The 23,753-nt window shown below is 35.8% G+C and overlaps 1 protein-coding gene and 1 long non-coding RNA gene across 2 annotated transcripts in view; one reads left to right on the top strand and one right to left on the bottom strand.

The window, feature by feature from the left end:
- The window catches only part of itpr2 (inositol 1,4,5-trisphosphate receptor, type 2), a 92,537-nt gene that overhangs the window by 56,919 nt on the left and 11,865 nt on the right, over window positions 1-23,753 (top strand). The window contains exons 38-55 of the mRNA XM_051869822.1: window positions 1,088-1,190; window positions 1,315-1,502; window positions 1,576-1,756; window positions 4,096-4,340; window positions 4,716-4,916; window positions 5,119-5,229; window positions 5,440-5,535; window positions 5,704-5,820; window positions 11,461-11,571; window positions 11,753-11,945; window positions 12,047-12,172; window positions 13,715-13,890; window positions 15,153-15,317; window positions 16,138-16,321; window positions 18,390-18,464; window positions 19,733-19,863; window positions 20,264-20,429; window positions 22,195-22,355. Coding sequence (XP_051725782.1) covers window positions 1,088-1,190; window positions 1,315-1,502; window positions 1,576-1,756; window positions 4,096-4,340; window positions 4,716-4,916; window positions 5,119-5,229; window positions 5,440-5,535; window positions 5,704-5,820; window positions 11,461-11,571; window positions 11,753-11,945; window positions 12,047-12,172; window positions 13,715-13,890; window positions 15,153-15,317; window positions 16,138-16,321; window positions 18,390-18,464; window positions 19,733-19,863; window positions 20,264-20,429; window positions 22,195-22,355 — 2,730 coding nt within the window. The remainder of the gene's footprint in view (window positions 1-1,087; window positions 1,191-1,314; window positions 1,503-1,575; window positions 1,757-4,095; window positions 4,341-4,715; window positions 4,917-5,118; window positions 5,230-5,439; window positions 5,536-5,703; window positions 5,821-11,460; window positions 11,572-11,752; window positions 11,946-12,046; window positions 12,173-13,714; window positions 13,891-15,152; window positions 15,318-16,137; window positions 16,322-18,389; window positions 18,465-19,732; window positions 19,864-20,263; window positions 20,430-22,194; window positions 22,356-23,753) is intronic.
- LOC127499475 (uncharacterized) lies at window positions 16,328-19,833 on the bottom strand. Its single transcript, XR_007926130.1, has 3 exons — window positions 19,698-19,833; window positions 19,219-19,288; window positions 16,328-16,779 (listed from the first exon to the last, which is right to left on the bottom strand). It is a non-coding gene; the product is annotated as an uncharacterized LOC127499475 (long non-coding RNA).

Below are 23,753 nucleotides of genomic sequence, written 5' to 3'. Positions count from 1 at the left end.
TGCCAGCCACTCTCCCCCCCACCCTCTGTCTTTTTCACACGTTCAGTTTCTCTCCCACTGGGAAGCAGATTTTCAAGGCAGCCGTCTGCTCTCTACCTTCAGCACTCGCTGTCTACCCTCTGCCTCCCCGAGGTTTCGCTACACTTCTGGCATAATTACAGCAATTACTACAGTTTATACTAGTTATGTAAAAGTTCTCCCATGTGAGTGTGTGTTTTTATCCAACACAGTTGGGAGGAAAACACGTGAAAGTGTGAAGGGAATCAAAACAGACAGGAAATGAAGCACTCCCTCCTTTACCCACTCAGGAAAAAAAATTGACAGCGATGTACTAAAAACGGAAACGTTTTTTCTTTGTACAGATGACAACGTTATCAAAACTATCCCCGTTCACACGGTTCCACGCAAATGACTAAAAACACTGTATTATGCATGCCAGGCCAGTAGTTGGCGATGTCACTTTGTAGAGAAAGTAACCGCCTGCGCATATACACAGTCTTTTACAGAGCACTCGCCTTGCGCATGCCTATCCTCCTTATTTTTATAGTTTACTGCACTTTGATATTCTTCTCGTTATTTCCCTACAGCAGATAATAAATCGCAAGTCTTGCACATTCACAGAAAACGGTATATCGTTTTGCGATTTCAGGCCACCAAAACGCTATTGTTGTGTAAATGAATGGCCAAAACGCATAAAAAGTTTTCTGTTTTTAGTTGAAAATGGTGTCAAGGCTGCATTTATTTGATCAAAAATAAAGTTCAACAGTTATATTGTGAAATATTATTACATTTTTAAATAACTGTTTTCTATTTGAATATATTTTAAAATGTAATTTGCTTCTGTGTCACATGATCCTTCAGAAATCATTCTATGCTGATTAGGTGTTCAAGAAAAAATTCATATTTAAATAGTTAAAATGTAAAAAATAGTTGTGCTGCTTGATATTTTTGTGAATAGAAAGTTCAAAAGAACAGCATTTATTTAAATTAGAGGGTTTTGGTAACATTATAATTTCTTGAATGAAAAATCATGTAACATGCCATATTTTGAGGATGATTCAACTGTCTTCCTCTGTTGTTTCCTCAGGGTAACACACTGAGGAAGAGTCTCCTTACACACTACTTTGGCAACCAGCGGCCCCACACCAAAGCCCTGGAGTACAGCAGCGGGAGCAGTTCTTCCTCTGGAGGTCTGGTACACAGATGACCATCAGCAAAAGCATTTTCGGCCCACCATATACATCCTGTCGCCCAACTTCTGCTTCTCTCATGCCTTACTCAACCGTGTGTTTCTATGTGTACATGTGCGTATAGGTGGCTCCCCAGGGCAGGACTCTGATAAGCCAGGCACTAGCGTAGCAGACATCCAGTGTGCGCTGGACAACGTGGGAGCGTCCGAGCTGGTCATCGACCTCATCGTCAGCACTAAGAATGACCGTATCTTTGAGGAAAGCATTCTGCTGGGAATTGCACTGCTAAGAGGAGGGAATACACAGATTCAGGTATATACAGGTGCTGTTACACATTCACAACAGGGCATCCACAAGATCCAGATGATGTTATGTCTCCTTGCAGAACTCTTTCTACCATCAGCTGCACAAGCAGAAGAAGTCCGAGAAGTTCTTCAAGGTCTTCTATGACCGGATGGAGCAGGCTCAGAAAGAGATCCGCTCTAGTGTGTCAGTAAACATGTTTGAGCTCAGCTGCAGGAAGAGAGAAGAGGAGGGGGAGGGTTCTGGAATCAGATATAAGAAAGGTATACTTCCACTTTCTTTCAGGAGAAAAAAGGTTTTCAGGACCATGGAAGGTGAATATGATGAAAACTGTAAAGAAATGTTGTGTTTATTTCACCCCAAAATCAACAGTATTACTTTATACTTTTATGCACAATATATATATTTTAAATTTTTTGTAATATGACCTCGACATTTCTGTGTGAGATTGACCTGGAAATATTTCTTTGCATATTTTCAGAAGTTCGCCTTCATACTTAAATATTGTAAATGAGATCAGAGGTTACATAGCTAAAGATTTGCCATAGATAACCGATTTTGTTTCTTTGAATAGGTTGATTAATTGTCTGAATGAAATTGAGAATGATTGAGAAGTTACTATGGAAACCTATTTGGTGTTATCTGAATTTGACAAAAGAAATATAATCAACTGGAGACATAATAAATCTGGCCATTTTAAACAGCTGTGGGCTATGGACATGTTTTGTATTAAGATGCTGCATTTAAACATCAAGGTCTCTCTGGACTATAAGTGAAATAACTGCTGCTGTTTTACTAACTCTGGTGCCTTGGTGGAAATTTATCTCCAACAAAGGAAGGCCCCAAAAGACCACAAACCAGGTGTGATGTCTTAAAGCCTAAAAATAAACCTTTAGAAATCACTCCTTCTGTCTCTTGCTGAAAATAGAGACGTGTCCTAATTGCAGTGTTCTGCTTTATCATGTTTAGTCCTAAAAAAAACGACCTAGACTTTCTAAATGATACGCTACGTCTGAACTAGAAGTATGTCATTGGTCCTGTGAATAGCCTGTTTATTACAAACAAGTGTGGCTTAATGCATAGCTATTCATGTGAGTGCAGTTCAGGCCTGAGGCAGCGTAAATGAAGGGACAATCAGGCATATGAATAGTATCTGTCCCCATTTCAACTGCTGTGCTCCATATTCTGTCACATGAGGTCATGTGAGGGGTAGCTGGCACTGTATCAAAGGCCTGCTGTTAAAAAGCAGTGTTTTATTTAACACTTCTCATCGAGAGAGGAAAGATTTCAAATTCGCCTAGTGTCAAACAGTGTAGTGCACAAGACATGATTGTTTGATAAAGAGAAATATTGTTGACAGTTAGAGTACATGGAAATTGAGATTTGAATAATAAGATTCAAATGTTCCTCAACATATATCCAAAAACAACAAAAAATGTCTATTTCTCTCAATAGCAGTACCTACAATGCACTATGGATGACTTTTGAACTGGTTTATCAGTTCTCTAGTATGCTGAACTTAATCAGTATATTGTACAAGAATTTGTCATTTATTGAAGATATATTGTTGGCTGTTTCTTACCGCTATAGACATTAAGGGGGGCTTAGTCTATCAATATCGGGTTTTCAGTTACCAAATTTACCATTCCACATTTGCACGTATTTTTATTTTTTCATTCTTTTCATTCTTGGGACTTAAAATTCATTGTAATGCACTAGGTCAACAAAAGTCTGTCTTTGAGTGAATTACTAAGTCATTTCCTCAACAGATTTGTTTGAAAACACTGATTCACTCAGGAACGAGTCACAGTGAATCATTTGCTTAACCAAATCGTTCAGTAGCACTGATTCAGTGTGTGTTGCTTAATGTGTTAATTCACCTCTGGCTTCATTTGAAAAATATCATTGTTATAGCTTGTAATATTGTCTCTAAGTTTAAGTTGTTAAAAATTCTATAACTTCTTGTTTATTGAACTATAATATAAAAGCAATACCAATCAATATCACAGAATCACAGCTCTTGATTGTGTAATATTGCTTGATATTGTGATATTGATAAATATATTTGATCAAAAGTACAGCACCAAGTATGAATGACAGATTTTGAATTTGAATTGATTTTTGAATAATGTTTTGCAAATGTTCATTAATATTACATCCCATACAGTGTTGTTGTAGTTAAACTGAAATCTGTTAAAAATAATATTCAGTAATTGAAATAAAAATACAGCTGAAATAAAATATAAATATTTGATGAAAAACTTAACCTAAACTTAAAAAACCTAAACGAAAGTTAGAAATGTTTCCTTGGCAACTAACTGAAACAAAATAAGCTGAAGTACAAAAATTATTTAAAAATACAACTGAAACAAATGTAAATAAAAGCTTTTTTAAAAAAAAAAAAAAAAAAAAAAACTAAAAGTAATAAAACTGACAAAATCACTTACATTTTGTTCAAAAAAAAAAGAAAAAAAAAAAGAAAACTGAAAATATAAAAATAAAAGCTAATTCAAGATATTTTTAAATCCTAAATAATACAAAAATAACACTGATTCCGTAACAGTTTAATAATCTGAAGTTCATTCTTTCTTGTCTTATGAAGTTCGAGACTCCTTGCACCTCAGAGAAGAAATGCGGGGTCAGCTTAAAGATGCCTCCTCGGTCACCTCAAAGGCTTACAGCACCTTTCGCCGGGAACTGGACTCCGAGATGGAGCCAATGGGGTCTGGAGTGGACGGGATGGAGGAGGTGGTGGAGGAGGCCCAGATGAGCCAGGCCATCACCATCATGAAACCCATCCTTCGCTTCCTTCAGCTGCTCTGTGAGAATCATAACAGGGATTTGCAGGTAGGTGATGCAAATCTTCTATCATTTTTATTGGTCCAATTTTGCTCAGCTTTAGTTTGTTTGGCTGTAAACCATTTTAGTTTATTACTAAACACTGCAAGATGAGATTGGGCATAGTGTGCTTAGAAGTGAAAACCAGGGATGCTTCCTTTACAGTGTCAAAAAATCATAGGGCTTTAAATTAGTGTTTTTCCATCATGAGAACAAAAAGCACCTTGATGTTTGAAAGGTAACATTTTTTGTTGCGCAGATAAACATCTCAAGGGACCTCTGACCTAGTTAGGGACGAGTTTGTCTGAATTGAGATACCAATTACTGCCACTCAGGACTAGACTTGTGTTGTTAGTCCAAATCCTTCTGTTCTCTTGTATACAGAACTTTCTACGAGATCAGAACAACAAAACCAATTATAACCTGGTGTGCGAGACGTTGCAGTTTCTTGACTGTATCTGTGGCAGCACAACGGGAGGACTGGGGCTGCTGGGGCTTTACATTAATGAGAGGAACGTAGACCTTGTCATACAGACGCTTGAGACCATCACAGAGTACTGCCAGGGTCCTTGCCACGAAAACCAGGTATTGATTTGAAACGTCATCCTCATTGGAAAATGGGGACAAATTTGTTTCCACATAGAGTACAAGTGTTAGATTTAGTAGCATATCTGAACTTATTTCTAGCTTTATTAAAGATAAAATGCAAAAATAAGTATTTTCTACATGTCTAAGGCTTAAGAAATAATAGTTTGTGATCATAGTTTGTGTATTTCCTCCTCCGCAGTCATGCATAGCCAGGCATGAGTCAAATGGCATTGACATCATCATCGCGCTCATTGTGAATCCAATTGATCCATTGGGAAAGAACCGACTTGACCTTGTGCTGGAGCTGAAGGTACTTGTTTGTTTGCAGTTAATCACGTAGTCTGAATAAGGAGGCAATTGATGTATAATAAAATTTTACAGATAACAAAATGTTCTGAAGCATTGCAAATTTTTGATTTGGCATGTAAAATCATTAGCTCCAGGAGAAAAAGTGTGAATATTCTTTACTTCACGGTAATTTAATTTAAAAATGCTTTTTTTCTTTATAATGAAAAACCAGAACAATGCATCTAAACTTCTCTTGGCCATCATGGAGAGTCGTCATGACAGCGAGAATGCAGAGAAGATCCTGTACAAGATGAGACCTAATGAACTGGTGAGCTCATCAATATCATACAATAGTGCTGCTGTTGGATGATACTGTATATCAGCACTCTTAGTACCTGAACAAACTGTTGTGCAATTAATAAATGTAGTTTAGATCATCTGTTATCAGCCAAAACATGTCCACAAATGCAGTAATGTTCTGATGCCACATCTACAGGTTGATGTGATGAAGGAGGCTTATGTTCAAGGAGAAGAGGGTGAGATTGAGCTAGAGACATCAGATCAGATCACACCTAAAGATGTTGGCCACAACATCTACATCCTGGCTCATCAGGTAAGATTTACATGTTTATTGCAAAACACTGTGATCTACACAGTGATTCCCAAGAGGGTCTGTGTTTACGTCAGGAGTACTTAGAAGGATTTACATTTTGCTTTGCTAAACCTATAAAACTGAATATTTAGCAGGATATGGTAACTAATCAGGGTTAAAGGATTAGTTCACTTTCAAATGAAAATTACCCCAAGCTTTACTCACCCTCAAGCCTTCCTAGGTGTATATGACTTTCTTCTTTCTGATGAACACAAACGGAGATATATTGATAAATATCCTGATGCATCCAAGCTTTATAATGGCAGCGAGTGGGATCAATGAGTATGAGCTGAAGAAAGTGCTTCCATCCACATCCATCCATCATAAACATACTCCACACAGCTCCAGGGGGTTAATAAAGGCCTTCTGAAGCGAAGCGATGCGTTTGTTAAAAAAAAAAAAAAAAAAATCCATATTTAACAAGTTATGAAGTAAAATATCTAGCTTCCGCCAGACCGCCTTCCATATTCAAATTACGGAAAAAACGGAACTGGCGTCGCGGCAGTTCAGCTTTTTCCGTAAGTTGAATAGGGAAGGTATAGGACGCAGCGTAAGCTTTTTGAACTGCAAGAGTTTTACACTTTCTTCGTAAGTAGAATATGGAAGGTGTTCTGGTGGAAGCTAGATGTTTTACTTCATAACTTGTTAAATATGGATATTTTTTTTTTTACACAAATACATCGCTTCGCTTCAGAAGGCCTCTATTAACCCCCCGGAGCCATGTGGAGTATGTTTATGATGGATGGATGTGGATGGAAGCACTTTCTTCAGCTCATACTCATTGATCCCGCTTACTGCTATTATAAAGCTCGGATGTGTCAGGATATTTATTAATATATCTCTGATTATGTTCATCAGAAAGAAGAAAGTCATATACACCTAGGATGGCTTGAGGGTGAGTAAAGCTTGGGGTAATTTATATTTTAAAGTGAAATTATGATTTTTCAGTATCAGTATTTTCAGGAAAAAGTTCAAAATAATGTTTGTAATGTGTGAAGGCTTGATTCGTGCTGCAGATAAAGGGTACTTGAGCCATATGAAAAGTTTGGGAAATGCTGTTGTCTGTGACAGTATTGCATTGATAGTCATATAGATAGTCATATTTAAAGTTTGAGAGTAGTACATGGCTATCCACGTGCTTTTTGCCATTTAAAAAAAAAAAAAAAAAAAAAAAAAATCCCTCTGAAGAAGGGTTAATGCTTCTTGTGAGGAAATCCTCAATCCAGTTGTGCATTTCTCAGTTTCTATCTTCACTTTCACTTCCACGTGCTTTTTTGACAGGCTCAGCCATCTGTCAGACAGTTTATTTCTGTCTAACTGGCTGCTTTCATAATGACATAACTTCAGGTGTTCATCTATCTCTGTTTTTTCAAACACACATCACACAGACGAGTGAGAGAGAACTCAAGTGCAAATATGTGTAGTTCTCTCACTGTTAGCTTTGCTGGAATAATAAATCTTGTCATTGTTTTCAGTGAGATTTTTGTTTAAAATTCAGGACTTTTACTCACCCTGTGGCTATTTTAGATGATCAACAGTTTGAAAAACACTGGCCTATGGCTATATGATCTAGTTGGGGAGGTTCTACTTCAGTTGGACCATCTGCACAATGTTTGTCAGTCTCATTGTCCTGTGTAGATTCTCACTTGTAGAAAACAAGTAGGGCCTGAGGACATACGAGTCAAGCAGAGAAAGAAGGAGAGGAGGTCAAAGGAAAGGAATAATCCCTTATCTTGTAATTTCACTGACACTGAAAAATAAATAAACAGAAATTACTTTAAATGGGACCTAATATGCAAAATTCACTTTTACATGGTGTTTGAATATTAATTTGTGTCAGCAGTGTACGCAACCACCCTATAATGGTGAAAATCCACCCGCTCCTTTTTTATATTCCCAATAGCTAAATCATAAACAGTGTCTCAAAATGAGCCATTCGCATTTTCTATACATTGTGATGTGACAATGTGACAGAATCTTCCCTATTAGCTTAAATCCTCCCCTGAGTGAGCTGTACACAGACCGCCATGTTTATCTCCTCAATAGCTGTTCCCATCCACCTATTTTTATGCTCATTTTGGGATATTGCATAAAAAAAAATGCTGGATGGAAACGCCAAGATGTGCACAAATTCTAAAAATGTGCTTAAAAATCATGCGCTTAAATGAGTCAGAATTTTTGTATGCGATACGAAAACATGCGCATAAACTGCGATGGAAACACTTATAGAATAAATTCCTTGATGCGCATCAAAAAAGACATGTGACTTTGCAATGAGACGGCATAACTGGACCAACCAGCGGACTGATCCCGTTGAACAGGATCTGAAATGCTGTTAAGGTCATTCTGTAATGCCTGAGAAAAGTCTTTCGTTATTGTGGTTCGGTATAATTCCCTCCCAGAAGCGCCTCACACGATTGTGTTCTCAAACACCAGGCATCTGAATGCAAGATAACATGACAGCGTTTATTGCATTTTGTCTGCACACTCTGAGGTGCAAATAATTTATTATATAACTTCCATTTTTTCTTGATATTTGGCGCCAGTTTATCATGAAGTGACTATTTTGTTCTCACTGGACTCACTGGATGAAAACAGTGCTTTATTCGAAAATGTTTTATGCAATATTCCAAATTTGCGCATAAGTTAAATACGCAACTTTGGATGGAAACATAGCTATTGAAGGATGTGTTTTTCCATTCCACTGCGCTACTTTTCCATTGCTTTTCTGTGTAAATGCGCTAGACGGATGTGTTTGACCATTGCGCTCGTGTCTCGAATCTTTACAGTGTCTTGCGCAGGAAATGGCATTCTAAAAACGTAGCGCTCAGGTTAAAAGAAGTTTAACTTTTTTTAAAAATGCACCTCGACACCTTGTGTTTTTCATTGACACGCTGTGTGTAAATAGCCCCGAACTGGAGAAAAAATGCAAGCAGCGCAGTGAAATGCAAAAATGCACTCTCTGGAAATGGCCTCATACTGTTTCTCCTGTTTTGTTGTTGCCGGAGTATCCGAGGCACAAGGTGTAAAGGCACAGCCCTCTTCTGGAAAAGGGAGGCAGGGAGTAGCAGCTCATTTGCATTTAAAGATAGACACACAAAAACAATGTGTTTTTGCTTTCATCAAAAAATGAACTGTTGGATTATTTTGAGCTGAAACTTCACAGACATTCTGGGGACACCTAAGACTTCTATTACATCTTGTAAAAAGATACATAATAGGTCCCCTTTAAGAAATGCCTAAACATGTCATTTTGATGAGTGGTGTTTGCTAAGGCAAGTGTCACTATTACAATTGTTCATACTTAGAATTTGGAGTTTTCTAGTAAGTAACCACAGAGAAACAGCATATAATAACATGCTAAAAACCATCCATTAAGTTCAAGTCACGTTTGCTTCAGAATATATAAAAAAAAAATCTTTTCATGTAAATTCATGTAGTTGCATAATGATGCAGAATTGCAGATGGTTTGAAATGTCAGTTTTCGGCACAATTAAATTTAAAAACGGAAATTATTAAATAGTTTATTTACCAAAGCATTTAGCTTGTTTGATCTAATATGTGAACTTATGTTCATGAGAGAACACTGTGTAAATGTACTTTGTACCTCAGAAAGTTAATTTGAATGATACTGTAAACAGTTGGTTTTCCACAAAGAAAATTCCCATGTTCTTTTTTCCCATTGTGGTTTCCATTTCTTTTTGTTTGCTCAGCACTGTTGGTATGGTTGCTTGTTAGCTACAGTGCTGAAAAAACAACTGCCAAATACAAGATCCTCCTGTGTTTACTTGGTACATGACAAAGTAAATGACATTATTTGGTGCCAGTTTAGCTCTGTATTGCGTGTCTTGCTCTCTTCCAGCTCTTATAAACAGATTCCTGATGTTAGCTTTGATCTGAAATGAAAAGAGCACTGTAAACATTGTTGGCTCAGACTTCAGTGAGGAGACAAAATGATTTCACCTTCTTAGTGTCTCAATGCGCACATCTTTTGTGTTCTTTCAGCCTGTAAAAAAAAAACGAGCATGTAAATCCCTCTCTCCTATTTACCGTGTTAAGGCCATTATGCGATGAAGGGAATCTGAGGGTGTGTGGAATGATTGCTTGTTTGTCTCAAGGACGTGTCCTTGCTTGAGGGTACAAAGTGACAGTCTGCCTTTTTAGAAAGACTGGTTACTAAATAGAAAAGTAAGTAGTTTGTTTCAAGAGACTGAGCAGCCTTCTTCATGTATAAACTGCCTTGTTTTTTTTAAGAAGATGGTTCTTTACTTAAATGAATTGCTTGGATCTTGCTGAGCGTTATTGATCGTTCGTTGCCCTTTGATCCCTTCATCTGTTGGAAATGATTTTCAGAGCGCTGTTTTTGATTAGGTTGTCTCTGGATGCCGTTGTCTCACTAATGCATCTTGGTCACATCACTGTGGCTATTCAGTCATTGAGATAAACATCAGAGTTCCTCTGCGTGGGCTGATCTTAAAATGTTTTGATTTTGAAGTAATGAGGTTGATCAGTCCTGACCTCATGAATTGACTCATCCAGGGGTTGCATTGGCATTATGAAACTGCTAAATTCCTAATGTAATTTGTGTTAGCCAAGTCACCAGTGTGTCACTAATAGATTAATGGTGTTCCTGCAACTTCAAGCACTTTGTCTCAGAGGTTGACTTTTATTAAAACTAACAAATTATAGCTTTTTTTCTTTTTGTTATATGAAGTTTTTTTTTGCTACTTTTCAAATGTGTAGATTTTATTGATTGTCATTTTATTGATAGATTTTGTAGATTTTATATACGATTGTCCCAAAATCCATTATAAAATTGAGTGTATATATATAATTTCATTTTTTACACAAATTATGATTTGTGTATGATACATCCCTCAGTTGTAGCATTATTTCCACCACATCAAACTTCTTTTACTTTATTAGATAAAACATTTTTATCAAAAGTTAGTGTACTTGTTTATCAAGAGATGAAACATGATATGTGAAGAAAATAAAGACCTATAAATAAAGACTCTGTGCATTTTCTCCAATCATGTTGTCATTTTTATTTAGTAATGCAAAAAGATTTTTAAAAATGTTTTTTTTTTTTAAATTCATGTAAACTCATAATCTCTCAATTAGTTGCATAATAACATTATTTAAAAGGATAGTTCACCCCAAAATTTTGTCATTCACAATTTTTGGATGAATTTTGTCTTGGATGTTGGGTATCTTGCCACTGTTCTTGTCCATTTTACTTTTATTTAATTGTGTATTTAGCATACATAAAATTCTTGCTATGAAATTAGACTTAGCATCAAACAATGTTACCAAATGCAACACATAATTTGAGATGAGGTGAAAATGAAACTGTGGTGGAATGTTTTATGTCATGTTTTTGAGCAAAAATGACAGAATTCACCTGTATTGGTCATGTATGTCATGCATGTCCACTGATGGACATTATTAGTAGACAAATTAAAAACAAATTCAAACTAGTGAGGCAAATAGAAACTAGTGAGAGTTTATTTTTTTAACGGCCAGAATGCCAGAAGTGTTCATAGTTGAAGAATCGCCCTGCGGTTTCTGAATCTGTTGTGTTGTGTTTTTTATGATCAGTTGGCACGCCACAAAAAAAACCTCCAGCAGAGTTTGAAACCTGGCCCAGACCCCAGCATCGAGGGAGAAGCAGCACTCCGATACTACGCCAACCACACTGCTCAGATAGAGGTACAACAATTTGAGAGTTTACGATAACTGCTTCACTCATTGGCTTTTCTGTGGATTTAATATGACACATTTGAAGTCCCATTTACTTACAGATACTTTTATCAGAAATTTAAGTCAAAATATATCAGTTAAACATGATTTATTACTGATCTCCCCAATTTTTTCCCCCAAAAATTTTTAGATTGTTCGTCATGATCGCACAATGGAGCAGATTGTGTTTCCTGTGCCCAACATCTGTGAGTACTTAACAGAAGAATCAAAAGTGCGTGTGTTCACCACCACAGAGCGAGACGACCAGGGCAGCAAGGTCAACGACTTCTTCCAGCAGTTTGATGACCTCTACAATGAGATGAGGTGGCAGAAGAAAATAAGAAGTGGGTTGTTTTACTCTGCGCTAAAAACAATTGTAACAATTTATCACCAGTTTGAGACTGTGCCAGAGTTATTAATCTGATGTATTGGTGTGTGTTTGCAGATAATGCACCACTTTTCTGGGTGTCAAAACATATATCTCTATGGGGTAGTATCTCCTTTAACTTGGCTGTGTTAATCAACTTGGCTGTGGCTCTTTTCTACCCCTTTGGAGATGATGGAGATGAAGGTATGGCTTTGATTAAGGGATATCTAAAAAGTTGCATAATTATGGCCCTATGATTTCCACGGCATGAGAAATGCAGAGAGAATTATGGAATCCATTTATAAAAATACAATTTACTGTACAACATCAAATGTCATAGAATTTAGCAAAAATTGGATAAATAAATCAAAAGTACACATCAAATCGCATATGGACTAGTGTCTGTGAATATTAAATTTAAATATTCTATGTGAATTAGCGGTGTAGTTTTGTCTGCTACACATACTCAAGCACACATGATGTTGTTTTTGTGGAGTTTCACATAAACTTCTTCTCTAGAGCTGCTCTGAGAGTCACTTTATTTAGCATTTCACCTTTTCATTTAATAAAAACTATTCGCAAACACACAGAATCTCAAAACTATAGAAGCTTGTTTCCGCCACTAAATAAAATAAAAACGCTAATTGCGACTTTTTATCTCACAATTCTGACTTTTTTCTCGCGATTGTGAGTTTTTATTACGCAATTCTGACTTTATAACTCTCAATTCTGATTTTTTTCTCAGAATTGCATGATATAAACTCGCAATTGAGTCTTATAAAGTTTATATCTTGCAATTGACTTTTTTCTCCGAATTGTGTTTATATCTCGCAATTCTGACTTTATAACATGCAGTTGCGAGTTATAAAGTAAGAATTTTGGCATATAAAATTGCAATAAAACCATCTCTTTTTTCCTCACAATTGGACATTAGAACACGCAATTGCAAGTTTATATCCCACAATTCTGAGAAAAAAAGTTAGAATTGCGAGATATAAACTCGCAATTCTGACTTTTTTCTCACAATTGTTAGTTTATATTTCGCAATTCTGAGGAAAAATATCAGAATTGTGAGATATAAATTCGCAATTGCGAAGAAAAAAATCAGAATTGTGTGATTAAAAAGTCGCAATTACCTTATTTTTTATTTCATGGCGGAAACAAGTTTTCATACAAAGCTCTTCACTACAAACTGATAAATAAAGGTTCGGTTTATCTTGAACAGATTATGACAGAAATTTATATTGTACAGTCTTAAAGTAATAATAACAATAATAAAACAGTTTTTAAAACATTTTTAAAGGGATATCACTGTTTTTCATCCATGTTTTAAATGAAACCTCTTTAATTTTAAACCTCTGTTGTGCAGCATTTTGTTTGCAAAATTGTTAGCTTTATGCTTTCATTTGCTTACCACAGTTTTAGTACATTTGTAATAAATCATAAAAAGAGAATTCAGAAAAATTAATGCAACACTGAATTTCTGAAAAAATAAAACACATTTTATAGGCCATTATTATTGTTAAAATTTTAATTAAAATATCCTTTTTGATTATTAATATTTCATTAAACCATTAAAACGGAATCCAGAAAAAAATTTAATGGTAAGCACAGAAAAAAAAAAAAAAAAAACTTATTTCAAAGGGTCATTAAATCTTAATGACATTACTTAAAAGGGTAGTTCACCCAAAAATCTTCATGCAGTTTTATTTTTTTGTTTGTTTGTTTGTTTGTTTTGTCTTTTAGGTATCTTGCCACCATTCTTGTCCATCCTGCTTTGGGTGGCAGTGGTCGTGAGCACCTTCACATTGTTTGTCCTTCCCCCGCGTGGAGGTATCCTGGCGTTCCTGGTCACAGTCATCTTCCGCTCCATTTACACACTGGGCTTAGGACCCACACTGCTGCTTCTGGGGGCCGCCAACGTAAGGCAAATTCATTATCAACAATTCACGCTTCATTTAGCCCATCAGTATTCAGCGTCCGTGAATTGATTAAATGTCAAAGTGTATTTTACATTTATAAACCAACCAAACTCCTATTAGAAAAGACCAGCCACTAACACCTCATGTTTGCTGATTAATCGTTAATACCTATTAATTACAAAAAGCCGTTCTATATCTGGCTAAATATGAAAGATGGCAGCTCAGGATCTAGAGTTGCCATTTTGCATCAGTGTCAGTTATGATGACAGAAGCGGCTGATGTGCTTGATGTGCATTCAGATAAAAAATGAGAGTGATTTCATGCCTCCCTCTCAGCCAACTGGAGCTCCAGTCTTCAAACTGCTGACACATCCCTCTGTTGTGTCAGTCTGTTTGCGTCTGTTCAAGCTGGCGTCTCCTCAGCCATTATGGCACCACATGAAGGACCAACAGAGACATGTGCTGAAACAGATTCTAGGAGTCCGGGATCTGTTATACTAGATGCCACTTGCCACGTCTTCTAGTGGTCGCCACAAAACATGTTTATCCTCGCTGCAAGTGAGATCGTATATATTTTCTTTCACCTTGCTCATGGTTTTGAGGATGAGGACATGTCACGCAACTGTCCATGTTGGCGTCTGCCTAATCTGACTAGCTTCTACTAAGTGACATGAATTTGCACCAGGCCTGTTTATACCTGGTCACTTAAAGGGTTAGTTAACCCAAAAATGAAATTTCTGTCATTAATTACTCAGCCTTATGTCGTTCCAAACCAGTAAGACCTTCGCTCATCTTCAGAACACAAATTAAGATATTTTTGATGAAATCCGATGATTTCTGAACCACACATAGGCAGCAACGTCATTTCACATTTTGAGGTCCATAAAGGTAGTAAAGACATCGTTAAAATAGTCCATGTGACTACAGTGGTTCAACCTTAATGTTATGAAGCAACGAGAATACTTTTTGTTTAAAAACAAAAAACAACTTTATTCAACAATTTCTTCTCTCCCCTATCAGACAAGGTGTAAACAGGTACATATACACTTTAAAGTTAGCAACAAAGGATATGGAAACCTTTTCCTTAATTATAAGCCTATTTTCCCACAACTATGCATGATTTATATGATTAGGTGCATTATATTATTTGCATTTATCATTGTTTTTTTTTTTTTTGCTATGTGTGAAAAGTGTTTGAATTGAAGGATGTTTTAATGTGATTGTAAAGATGCTATTGCATTATCTTCTAATGTCTTCTCACAGCTGCTGAATAAAATCGTGTTCCTGGTTAGTTTTGTGGGGAACCAAGGCACGTTCACACGAGGGTACAAAGCAGTTATCATGGACATCTTCTTCCTTCTGCACGTCAGTTACGTCATTGTGTGCATGCTGGGTCTGTTCGTACATGAGTTCTTCTACAGCATCCTGGTACGACTTCACACCTTTTGCAATATAATTTTTTGTTATAAATGAAATGAATGATTTAATTCAGGGGTTTTTAAAAGTGGGGACCAGGGATGCTTGCTTTGAGAGAAAAAAAAAATTTCAATGTATTTTTATGGCTTTCAAAGTTGTTAGCTTAGGATATTATTTAAATAGTTAATACAATCATTTAACACATTTACAGATTTTTTTTGTTATTACAGTTTCATTCTAGCTTCTAAAAACTAGACAGAAATTATGAGAAATTTTATTGACAGCAATAGTTTTAACAGTAAGAAATAAAAAAACAAATCTATTTTTTTATTATTGTAAAAATGTATACACTTTAAAGATTTTTTTAATGTTTATGAAAATTTCTTTTGCTCACTAAGGCTGCATTTATTTGATCAAAAATACAGTAAATATTGTGAAATATTACAATTTAAAATAAATGCTTTCTTTTTAATATATATTAGAATATAATTTATTCCTGTAATGCAAAGCTGAATTTTCAGCATCATTACTCCAGTCTTCAGTGTCACATGATCCTTGCATGTCACATGCTTATTTGGTGCTCACACTTAATATTTTTGTGAAAACCGTGATACCTTCTCAGGATTCTTTGATGAATAGAAAGTTCAAAAGTCTTTTACATTGCTACAAAAAAAAATCTGTCACTTTTGATCAGTTTTAATGCATATTTAATAATTTATTTGGGCCTTAGAACAATGCTAATTTAAATAATTTTTCTTTTTATAATTATTTAATTTTGTAAACAACATGTTTGTATAACATCTTCCTTTTTTCTTTCATTCTCCTTCTCTAGTTGTTTGATCTTGTACGTCGAGAGGAAACGCTCCTAAATGTGATGAGGAGTGTGACAAAGAATGGCCGCTCCATCTTCCTCACAGCTGTTCTGGCTATCATCCTGGTGTACCTCTTTTCCATTGTGGGCTTCCTCTTCTTTAAAGATGACTTCCTTATGGAAGTAGACCGCCTCCCTACTTTAAGTAAGCATGAAGTGTACATGATGTCACCGTCACACTCCTATCTTTCCAGCTGCACATTGCATAGAACTTGTGGTTTTGGTCTTTCGTTTCATATTTCCCAAATGTTCTGCATGGATGAAGTCATTGTCATGTGCTGATGTGCAACCCTGCATATCGTATGTGTAAACGACTTGGTATGGATAGCAGTAAAATGTCTCTTTTAGTGAGATTACCACATCTGTGATGAATTCCGTATGTACTCAGTGAATCTGTGCATGCATGCACACACATGTGGATGCGTGAAGGTGAAGATATTTGTGTTTATATGAACACACATGTCCATGTAGCGTTGTTGAGATGGGAGAGGAAATGCTAGCACATGGCACCTGTTGCATAACCCAGCAGTGGCCACACTCCCTTATGTAATCACTTCCTCTGTGCACTGCACAAGCACTGAGGACAGAAAGGGCACACGCACACTGGAATAGAACAAACGGGATTTAATAGAACATTTCTATTGTGAAAAAACACTTTTAACTTGGTAGATATGACAAATAAATGAAATAAAATTAACATTTTTACAATAAAACAAACATGATTTAATAAAACATTTCTATTGTTGAAATACAAAACTTATAACTTGGTAAACTGTAAAACTCAAGTTCAGAATACTCAAAACATTTAAGGAAAGTTATTACCTCAAAACATTTAAGTAAACAAACTAAATTTTTTAAGTTAGTTGAACTTAAAATTTTTGTTGACAGTAGGGTGGGGCCAAGAGCTGTGGAAGCGGAGCAAGGCCAGTGTGGTGCACAGGTGTGTCTCATTAACAATCACGTCACCGACATCCCTTCGCTCCCACAGTTCTCAGCCTCGCCCAACTCATCATAATGTTAATTACATACAGCTCATTTACATAAACATCACATTCAGATTTTGGTTAAATGTTAGATAGCAAATAACACATGCTATTATAACTATCAAAGAGTCTGTCATTATATACTTGCATGTATATAATCAAACAACATACAGTATATATGGTCTTAAAACTTTTGCAGCCTATCCTCAACCTAACCGCCTACTCTTCCTCTTTACCACAATGTTAACCTACAAAACTAATATAACAGAACCCCCCTGTAAATCCCAACATAACACAACATTAAAGACTAACTTATGTCTTCCTATTAGAGATGCACCGATATATCGGCAAATAATCGTTATCGGCCGATAAAAGCAAATTTTCACACTATCGGCTAGTTTAAAAACAGCCGATAATCAGGGCCAAATATCCTGTCAATCAAAAGAAGGCAGGAAAATGCTAAGAAACCAGTTTGATGTTCAATTAATTAATAGTAATTATATGAATGAATAAATCAGAAACTTCAGAAATATTAATTTAATCTTCAGAATTGAGTTAATGTGTGTTAATATTAATTTGAGTAATGTGTTTGTTTATAACTGATACCAGTTACTCTGAAGCAAGTCGATGAAATGGAGAGAATAAGTTTTTATTTGCATTTCTTTCAAAATATAATGATTTTTTAATAATTATAATGAAATTATTAATTTAAAAGAAGGTATAAAAGGCAAAACCCCCAAACTATTGGTATCGGTATCGGCAGATATCACTCTGAATAATCGGCTATCGGTATCGGTGGAGAAACTAAGTATCGGTGCATCTCTACTTCCTATGTTAATCTTGTGCAAAAGCACACAAAATAACTTAATTTCAACATTTATTTATACAGTCTGACACAAAGCATGCTGGGAATTAGAAATCTGCTGCAACTCAACTCAATCATATTAAGTTCAGCTTGCTACAATGAAATTTTGAGTTCACACAACTTTTTTTCTATTAAGTACAATGAACTTTCATTATTATTTGAGTGAAACAAACTCATTTCATTTAATTAATTTCACTGTTTGGTTTTACAGTGTAGGTGAACTTCAACTAAAATAAATATGATAAACTAAATCATATAAAACTTTTGAATTCACAAATACATTCTATGAATGCTGATTTTGACATTTTTACCAGAAAAAAAAAAACTTAATTTAACTGATGAATATTTGTTTGGTTCGTTTTTAGAGAGGCCGAATGTGAAAGAGTCTATGAGCTGTCCGACTGAGTCCTGTTCTGACTCCCCCTTTAGTTCTCACCACGGTAAGTCACCTCTGTATTTGTTTTTACAGTGGCAGATGATTTATTTTATTTGCAGATGAGATATTTTTTGTGTAATGTAGTGACATTCATGCATTTTTAAAAGTGATTTAGGTGATTTAGACTTACATGATACTTTTTATGACCACAGTTTTTCATATTGATCTTAAAACATTAAACAGTAATTTAATGTTTAAATGGTTAAACATTAAATGACATGTGTGGTGTGATTTCCATTGTACAGCTATGCTTGCATATTGTTAGACTGTAAAATCCTGGACTCATGGATTTAATTGTGTAGTTTGAATGTCGCATTGAAAAGGACATGAAGAATAATTCAGCATTTACTGTGCAGCACTGCAGTTTCTCTTTTGGTTTAACCTCTGTCTCACGCTTCAGCTGAATGTTCTAGCATAATCTGCGTTAGTGGTGGCATGTCGTGTGATTTGTGTGTGTTTATGGTGGATGTCGTTTTGAAGTGTTTGTTTGAAAGGCTGGTCCTGTGTATCTATTATAGAGGTTAAGGTGCTGAGATGACCCGTAAGTGTGTGTGTGTGTGTGTGTGTGTGTGTTGAGGAGATGACTCATGTGCTTCTTTGTTCTGCTTTGCCCTGTGAGTCTTTCAAGATCACCTGTGCTTCTAGATATCAACACGTGCGCTCTCTTTCTCTCACACAATCTTACTCTCTTTCTTTCGTTGACCTCCCCCTCTCTGTCTCCCATCTCTCTCTGTGTCCTTCACTTATTCCTTACTTACCTTTTCACGCTCATTCCTTCAGTCTTCCCATCTTTCTTACATTGTTGATGTCTTTTCTTAGTTTCTTCTCCTGCAAAAAATAAATAAATAAATAAATTTAAAGTCTATTGGCCTTCTCAAACTGTGGGGTACAAAAGTCTGAGACCACTAGTGAAAATCCCGCTTATTTGCATGTGATGGATAGATGAATAAATGGAATGATTGATTGATGGAGCAGGAGAATATGTAAAATCTGAATGTGTATTATTAAATATGAATGAAGAGTAAATTCTAAAATTATAATTATGAATCTGAATGCATAATTGTAAATTTAAATATTTTAAGAAATATATCCTGAATATTAATTATAATAATTAGTCTGAATAATTATCTAAATAAATCTAAAAAAAAAAAAATATAATATATATACACACACAAGTAAAAATCCTGAATATATAGTTATAAACATACATATAGTTAGTTTAAAACTGCTACGTTACCTGTGTCTGTATATTTGTGTGCTCTTTCATCCCAGTGGAAGAAGAGGATGAAGATGGTACAGAGCGAGTGTGTGACACCCTGCTGATGTGCATCATTACGGTTCTGAACCATGGGCTAAGGAACGGAGGAGGAATCGCAGATGTTCTGCGCAAGCTCTCCAAAGAGGTGAACAGAATATCATCAGCGCAACACATTCAGACATGAGATACGCCAATAAATCCTTCCTGGCGTCACTAATACTCTCAGTATAATCCATGTTTAAAGCAGTGGAATCTGCAGGCGTCTGTACATCATTCTTTTACAGACCCCTGCATTTGTTTATACTCTCTCTCTGAGCATCTGTCTGTATTCTTTGAAGCGTTGCAAAATCAGTCACGGCTGCTTCAAAGGGTCTGTCTGTCTTTTTTGGGGGATGATTGAAAACTGTGGACCAATAATTTGATAAAAAACTTTCTTTTTTTTGTTTTTGTTGTTCTTTAGGTCTTATTTTGCAATATTTCACTTTTACAGATGAAAAATATCAAGTAAATACTTCATTTATAACCCATTTGCTGTTGCTCCTCAGGAGCCCATGTTCCCGGCACGTGTCGTGTATGACCTCTTGTTCTTCTTCATTGTCATCATCATTGTATTGAACCTCATCTTTGGTGTGATCATTGACACCTTTGCTGACTTGAGGAGTGAGAAACAGAGAAAGGAAGAAATTCTGAAGACCACCTGCTTCATTTGTGGTATGTATTGCTTAAAGGGAACATATTATGAAAAACAGGATTAGCTCATATCATAACAGTGTTCGTTTCAATATGTTATAAAATTTCTAAACTGCTCTTTTTTTCATGTAAATGAAAATGAATTGCAGGGTTCCTGTGGTCATAAAAACATGAAAATATTTGGCTTTTCAATTAATCTTTTCACCCAATCAATGAATCTTTCAGTCACAAATTGATATGAATTATTCTTTATACCTCAAATTAGGAATCCTTGAATAAACTGAGTGCTATGATGAGGCTTCAAATGCTTTTCAACTTTCTTTAGTGTGTAATGTTGCTGTTTGAGCATGAAAAAGGTCTACAAACCTACAAAGTCCACTCCAAAAAAAGAAACTTATTTTCTATATATTTGAACTCCCTGAAATGCCTCAATTGTGTTTTTGAGTTTTCTTCCAGAACCACACCTATCACAATATTCCACATTTAAATAATTCCCGCCCAAGGCATACACAAAAGAAAAACAAAACAAAAAAAAAACAGGTGTGCGGCCTGGTTATCTGTGTTAGTAGTGCGTTGAAACTTGCGGTTAAGGTAAGGGGCGTGACATTTCCCAAACACACTTGAAGCGTTTGACCAATCACAACACACTGGTCCAGCTGACCAATCAGAGCACACTGTGCTTTTCAGAAGGAGGGATTTCATAAAGACCAGAACTAAACAGAGCGTTACCAAAGTCCCTTTCAAAGAAAGTCTGTTCACTCTGCTGCCATATTTGCAATGCCTTTGGGCAGCTATTTTGGGCATCCAAGACCAAGTCCTATCTATTTGACTGCTTGTCAAACTCACAATTAAATAACATATTTCAAATCAGCAACGAAATCTGACATTAACTGTCCCATAAATGTCATTTCTTATACTCATATAGCATTAAAAAAAGCTTATTTTTCAGGCTAGATGAGCCAATGCGCATGTGCAGTCATAAGCGTGAATCTCAGGTTTCTATGGAGCTTCTAACGGGAGCTGCAGTGATGCAATGACTTTATCAATCAACGATTGGCTCTTTTACATAGAAGGCGGGACATATTCTGCCATATTGCAGTTTCTCCCATTCATAAGAAATAGGAGTGAACCGTCTTTCCATATCTGAAGTCTTTGGTGTTACTGACAGACAGGAAAGAGAGGTGCTGCAACAATGTTGTTTTTTGAACATTCAAGCATGAAAACTTATTCTAATAGACCCCAAAAACAAAATCAAGACTTTGTAAAAGGGCATAATAGGTCCTCTTTAAGATTTCAGTCTATTTCTCATTCAGAAGCTTCTTTAAAGGTACAGTTGCAAAAATTCTTATAATGGTCAGAGTGAAGGCAGAAAAACTTATTTTGTCTATTTTAGTGCAAAAGATAAAATGCTACAAAAGTGTAGAATAACACAGCTCTTTTCAACATCTGCACACCAGCGAAACATCATAGAATGGCTTGGAACTAGCCAGTGGTGCGGCTCTAAGCAGATGTCATGCCCTGTCACATTCTGTTACTCTGACTGCCTTTGAATTTGTATATGAGGTCTCTGACAGGGCTTTTTATTTGATGGATTCAACTATGATCATGGTGACATTTACTTCACTAAAGAGGACATAAAGACTATGTTAGAGACTAACAGATGTGGGGGAAAGTTTTATAGTGACTATAAACAGTGGAATACCATGAATAAAACAAAAGATTTTGACAGGTAGAATGGGCCATTTCTTTGAAGAACCATTCATTCTTATTATCTGCTCATCTTCAGGACTTGAGAGAGACAAGTTTGATAACAAGACCGTGTCGTTTGAGGAGCACATCAAGTCAGAGCACAACATGTGGCACTATTTGTACTTCCTGGTCTTGGTGAAGGTGAAGGACCCCACCGAGTACACAGGGCCTGAGAGCTACGTGGCCCAAATGATTAAGGTTAGTCCTCTGTCACAATTTGTACCATTATACAGTGACCTTAAAATGCATTTGAACACTTTGTGGTTGTCATATTCACAGTTAATGTGTTGAATTATACTTGTGGTTACTCTAAAGGAACACCTGTGTGAACCTGACAGATTCACTAAAAATCACCTGACCAGTTGGTTATGTAAATGCTAAAGATGTCTATAGCATTTATTGTTTATTTTCTTATGTAATGCAATTAAATTCAGACATTTCAAATGTCCAAATACTTTTTTGGAGTCCACTGTATGTCAGTCAGCATGTTGTTTGTTTTGTCTCATTCAGTCATGTCTGTGCCAATACTGTGTCTGACAGTGTCGGATGAAACTCATCTTGTTTTTGTTTTTTTTACTCAAGTTGTAATTAATTCATGGATAATTAGTTAACTTAGTATTATGTAACTATCTTCTGAATAATACATTTTAAAATAATTAAACTCGTAATTGTAGCATGAAATAAGCTCTGGATATTATATAACTTCATTGTCGTTTTTGACATTGTTGGCAGTGATAAACCAAACACTCTCTAGTAATGTGTGTTTTTTTTTCTGTGTGTGTGTGTGTTTGTGTGTGTGTTTATATCTTGTGTGTGTCTTCAGTAGGCGCCAGCTAAAGGAGACAGCTAGTGAACTTCCTTAAAATAAGGGAAAGACTCCCTTGATGGAGTTCCTAAAGTCTCTCGATGTGTGTGTGCACTCATTTGTTTGTTTATATATGTGCGTGTGACCTTCTCTTGCTTCTGGTATCTCACAGAGTATACTGAAAGTATTGTAGTAATTAAAACCTTCGTTAAGAGTGCTTCCTCTTTATTATAATGGGCCAAGTGGGGCTAATGTTTATTGTGGAGGGAAGGAGAACAGTCTGTGTGGTGGTATATCTTTTTCACATTTTCTGCACCAATGGTATTGTGCAAAATTCTCAAAGTGGATTAAAGGGTAAAAGTATAGCAGTCCATTAATATGGGATTTACAATTCAAGACAGTTTAAAATTGTGCCTAGTTATGCATGTCTTTATGAGAAATTAATTATGAATCAATATTTTTTTAATGGAGAAGTTGGAACAGATTTTGCAGGGAATCTCCTTCACAGCTGTTTAAAAAGCATCCCAGGACATGAAAGAGTGTGCATGAGCTTTGAAGAGTCTTAAAATATAAGATGATTTGTTTACCATTTTTGGTTACTATACATACAGTAACTGCTATGCTTCCATTTGTGTTATTTTAAAGTTTTGATGACTTCACTGTTACTCTGAAATGTGAAAAAAATTTTGTTTCAGTGGTGTATATACACTACCATTCAATAATTTGGGGTCAGAGAGATTTGTTATATTGCTCACATAGGGTCAGATTTACTAAACAGGGCAAATTAACGT

Source organism: Ctenopharyngodon idella, chromosome 18 (assembly GCF_019924925.1).
Source record: "Ctenopharyngodon idella isolate HZGC_01 chromosome 18, HZGC01, whole genome shotgun sequence".
NCBI classification, from domain to species: Eukaryota; Metazoa; Chordata; class Actinopteri; order Cypriniformes; family Xenocyprididae; genus Ctenopharyngodon; species Ctenopharyngodon idella.
Note: the sequence above shows the minus strand (reverse complement) of the source record. Positions and strands in the feature narration are given on the sequence as shown.